This window comes from Lonchura striata, chromosome 6 (assembly GCF_046129695.1).
Source record: "Lonchura striata isolate bLonStr1 chromosome 6, bLonStr1.mat, whole genome shotgun sequence".
Lineage (NCBI taxonomy): Eukaryota > Metazoa > Chordata > Aves > Passeriformes > Estrildidae > Lonchura > Lonchura striata.
The window spans coordinates 59,581,391-59,586,298 of NC_134608.1; the positions used below are offsets into that span (position 1 = coordinate 59,581,391).

General features: G+C 50.2%; 1 protein-coding gene across 1 annotated transcript; it reads right to left on the bottom strand.

Annotated features, from left to right (window-relative positions):
- Positions 1-2,398: 2,398 nt before the first annotated feature.
- LOC110469133 (inositol 1,4,5-trisphosphate receptor-interacting protein-like 1) lies at positions 2,399-3,889 on the bottom strand. The gene has a single exon (XM_021527615.2). The coding sequence runs from the start codon at positions 3,887-3,889 to the stop codon at positions 2,399-2,401; it is 1,491 nt and encodes a 496-aa protein (XP_021383290.2).
- Between the last annotated feature and the right edge of the window lie 1,019 nt (positions 3,890-4,908).

The following is a 4,908-nucleotide window of genomic DNA, read 5'->3' on the forward strand; positions in this document are numbered from 1 at the left end:
GAAGCACTTCCATTACATTTTTCCCAGAAGCAGCCCCATTATTCACTTTTCCTTCATTTTTCTCTGTTTCTTGATAATGTGTTTTGAATTTCTATTTGAAAGGCACCAATACAGTCACCATGTCACCAAATCATTCAATTCCATAGGTTTTTTTTTTCCCCATAGCTGTCCCAGCCTTTCCCCAGTTTCAGTCTTTCCTCACTACAAAGTTCCTTTTCTTTACCCACTGTGGTTGTCTTCACTCTCTTCCAGGCATTTGAGCTTTGAGGAGTGTAATGACAGCTCCTGTTTATCTGGTAGATGCAAGTGATCTGTGATTTTTTTAACTTATGTTTTTGTCAGTGCATCTCTTCATATTCCCATTGGTCATTCAAATCCTGTCTTTTTGCGTCCAGCTGACTCCAAAATATTCAGGTGATGTGTAAATTTATTCATAAGGTTTTATTCACATCCCCTACAGGATAAATAAAAGAGAATGAAGGCAGAAAGAAGAAATAAAAGTTTCTCTGGATGTTTCCAGACTTCCCTTCAAGTTAGAGAGATTTTATAATGGATTTTCCCCTTTGCACTAAAGTTACAAACTTCAATGACCAAATCCTGCCTTTTCCATGCTGCAGCTCTCCCTTGCATGCCACACATCATCTCTTGGTGTGCACCCAGCCTTGCTTATCTTAGGAGTTACTCACAGCAAAATGCTTTATAAATAGGGGCCCTGAAATCATGACCCTAAAATAGCAAAACCCCAATTAGCCCAAACGCTGAAGATGAAAGGAGTTTCTGAACTGTCATCAGCCATATCAGGGGAGAGAAACAGCAAATTTTTGTCTTGGGAATACAAGATTAAAGAACCAAAATATTTTTAAAAAACATTTTTGTTCTTTGGAAAATACCAACAACCACCTCAGTGGGAGAGTGACAAGCGTCTGGCAGGGGAATTCAGTGAAAAAGAGCAGATTTAAAAAAAAAACATGTTTACCTCTTTAAAAGGAACTGTCAACACAAGTCACAATAGATGACCAATATAAATGAGATAAGGAACAGATTTTTAAAAAATGTTATCATCCTAGAAAATCAATAGGAAAAAATTAACTAATAAATGACAGCCTCTGCTATCTTGGGTTTCAGTGTTCTAATGAAAACCTTCTTTACTAATTTATTAAAAACAATTAAGATATTTAGCACTTTGTGAAGACACGGAAGCCCCCAATATATATAAAAAAGTAACTTCCAGTGCAAATATATCTCAAAACTAAAGATTATCACAAAGAAAAAGGCATTAATAACATTTTAAGTTTTATCTTTACAATTATCAAGACAGCCAGTTTGTGTCCTCTGTTGGTGTCTGTACAAACACTACATATATAGAAAATAAAATATGCATATATGTATATTTATGAGGACTGGAATTATGAGATGTGCAATATAAATTAATCAGGTCAAGTATCTTCTATACAAATAACACCTCATAGAGAAATGTAGAATGATAAGAAAATATTATGTATCTAATTTACATTACTATTAAAATTAGAACTCAAAGGTAATCCCTTTGAGACAGTGAAACCTCCATAGAACATCAGATTTCTGGACCTTCCACTATCTTTCCACTATATAAATCTACAGTGACATCTGTAAATCTATAAAAGCTACTGAGCTTGAATCTAATAACCAAAAACTACATAACAATTTCTCACTTGTCATTTTACACTGCATTTTCTCAAAGGCTGATATGTCTAAGTTTCTGCCATGAACAAAATCTATATTATTCTATATTATTCTATATTATTCTATAATATATCTAAATTGTGAAATCTATAACTGGGGTAAATGAAATAAAGACAGGTTACCTAAAAAATAGACCGAAAATATATATCCCAAGAGTACCTATATTTGACCCCTATGGACAACAGGAACATTTTCTATCATATTATTTTAAGACAGTGCTGTTCTGATTGTGTGCAGATCAAAACCAGCCGAAAGCAAAGATGGTTTAAGTCCCGATAAACACAAGTATCATTTCTTCATCACTAGTTGTCACTACTTCATACACATATTTGCCTATCAAAACAGACTACAAGCACCTAGAAAAATAAACTTGCAAAACACTCAGTGTGTAGATTACAGGTCGGGTCAAGTTCAAGAAGACCTACCACAAATCAGATAAAGAAATACTGGGCTTTATTGAAAAAACAAATAGGTTAATGCACTAACTAGAGAGTCTTAATCTATGCAGTAATAGCACAAGAAAGGAGTATCAATATATATAAGAAATGCATTCATTACAGGGCAGTAATGAATACAATGAATGTAAAACCTTGGGGGGTTAATATATACAGGGGTTAATGTACAGAGCCTCTGTCCAGAGGCCCCAGGAGCACAGCTCTGGGCAGCAGCATCTCTTTCAGTGGCCGGAGAGCAGCAGTTGCCTGAGCCCAAGCACCAGGCCAAAGTAGTCCTGCAGGGCCTTGGCCTGGGCGTCGGGATCGCTGGCCAGGTGCTGCAAGAGGTTGGGAGGTTCAGCCAGCCGCAAGTCCGAGGGCAGACGGATCTCCTCGGGAAGCCTCTCGTTGCCGATGACGAAGTGCTGCAGCGCTTTGGTCTCCAGCGAGCAGCGCAGGAGCTTCAGGATGTCCATCATCCGCCGGGGGAAATCCCTCCTGCGCCAGCGTGTCGGGGGCACGGTGCTCAGCAGGTGCATCAGCACAGTCTTCAAGGTGTAGCTGGACAAACCTACACCCGGCAGGCTGTGGCTGAGGAGCTGCAGGCACTTGCAGTGGCAGCTGTCCTGGGGGGCCTGCCTGGAAATGTGCCCGAAGAATTTGGCCTCTGCCACGGCACAGGTCTCAGGCCACGCGGTGCTTGGCGTGCCCGCTTCTGTGGCCAGGCTGCCCGCAAAGATGTCAGAGTCTCCTCGCCGCACCCCGAAGATCATCTCAGCCTTGAAGCTTTCCTGGCCTTTGCTCAGCTGAAACCGGCAGGAGCGGCTGGAGGGCAGCAACGTTAAGCGCCAGTGGCGGGACTGAGGCAACGGCAGCCAGGCTACCCTCACAAAGCCACAGAACCACTGGGCAGTCTTCTGCACATCCAGATAGGAGCCGGTGCACAGGGTGTGCAGGAGGCTGGGCTCCTGTTTCCTCCTCAGCTCCTGCTCAGGCTGGTGGAGGAAACACAGCATGTCCTCCCCCGGCTGCCCCCTGGGGCAGGTGCACAGCAGCTCCACGCGCACCCAGAAGTTCCTCTGGGGCATCCCTGCGGTGTCCAGCTCCAGGTGGAAGGCGTGTCCCGCAGGGGGACTCAGGGCAACAAGCACCTGGTACACAGGATCTTCTGCACGGGGACTCCAGCCTTCAAAGGCGCTGCCCACTCCGATGGCTTCCTGTGGCACCGGGTAGAAACTGTGTGACAAGCCTTGTTCAAAGACGTCTCTCAGTTTGGCCATCAGGTCACCAATCAGCGAGCAACCTTTCTCCAGATCCACAACAGGCAACTGGATGCGCTGCACTGAAAGGCCTCCTGGGTTGCTTTCAATCTTGTGGGCCTCGTCATCTTGGGCTCCGCTGTGTTTGTCCTTGCCATTTCCAGGAGCACCGACCTCCTCCCATTTCTCCTCATGGCTTACGACTTGCTTTGCTCCAAACCAGAGCGCCAAGAGGAGGACGAGGACTGCCAGAGTTCCCCAGCACGGCCACAGCAGCAGGGCTCCCCAGGCGCCAGCGCTCTGCTCCAGGCTCTGCCGCTCCAGCTCCTGCACCAGCCGAGCCATCTCCTGGCTCAGGTACTCGGCCCGCTGCTCCATGCGCTCCCGCGTGGCCTCGTCCAGCCCACGGGCGGCCGGCTGCGGGTACCGGAGGAGGCCTTGCACCAGCAGGAGGAGGAAGGTGGTGCCGAGCATGGCCTCGGCAGGTGAGGACGGGACCGGGAGGGTCCGTGCGGGCGGCAGGGATGCGCTGCTCGGGGCAGCGGGGCAGCAGCCCCGGGGATCCGGAGGCAGCACAGCGGCCCGGAGCCGTCAGGCTGCCCGGCTGTGCCGCTGCCCCGGCAGCAGCAGCGCCGTGCCCTGCCAAAGGCTCTCCCGCCCGGGACCGGCTCCGGGTGCCCGCTGGGCAGCGGCTCCCCGGGAACTCGCCTGGCTGCCCTGGCTCAGCGCTCAGCGCCCGGCGCGGCCTCCTGGCTGCGGGCACGCTGCTCGCCGGCCGGGGCTGCACTGGGGCGGCGGCACCGCTGCTGCTGCTGTTTGCAGCTGCCCCATTGTGACGCCGGGGCTGGCATGTCACCGGGGTCACAGTGCGGCCCGGCCAGGCCAGCCCCGCCCTCCATCTCTGCCCCAGCTCAGGGACTCGCCGTGGACCCGGCTGCCAAATACCTGACACACACCGAGGGCAGAGCCCGGGCTGAAATCCAGCCCAGGCCTGCCCTGCCCAAACGCGGCAGAAGCCCCGCAGGCCCTTTGATACTGTGAGACTGGGTGAAATGGCCCACGAATGCTTTGCCCCTGGAAATCTGCTGCTCTCAGGTGCAGCTGGCTCCCTTGGCGCTGAGCTCTGTGCCTGTCGGGTGCTCTTGGCACCTCAGCACAGCCCTGGGTGCTCAGTGGTGAACACCCTGGCCGTGGCATGGAGCTTCTCCAGGGCAGGATCTCTGTTCCTGCTGCTCCACGCGAGAGGCCCTCGATTGCACAGAGTCATTTCCCAGGGCTGATGAGCATGTGTGCTGGTGATTTCCAACAGGCTGCTCCCACTGCCGACAGAGCCCTGTGTTCTGCCTGTCCTGCAAGTTCATTTGTGCGGTGCCAAAGCCCTGCAGAATGTCTGGGACGAGCAGAACCTTCATTGTCTCCCCAGGGAACACAAGCAGGCACTGCAGCGCTGCCTCTTGCTTGCTCCCTGCTCCGCCAGAGCTTCCAGGGACTTT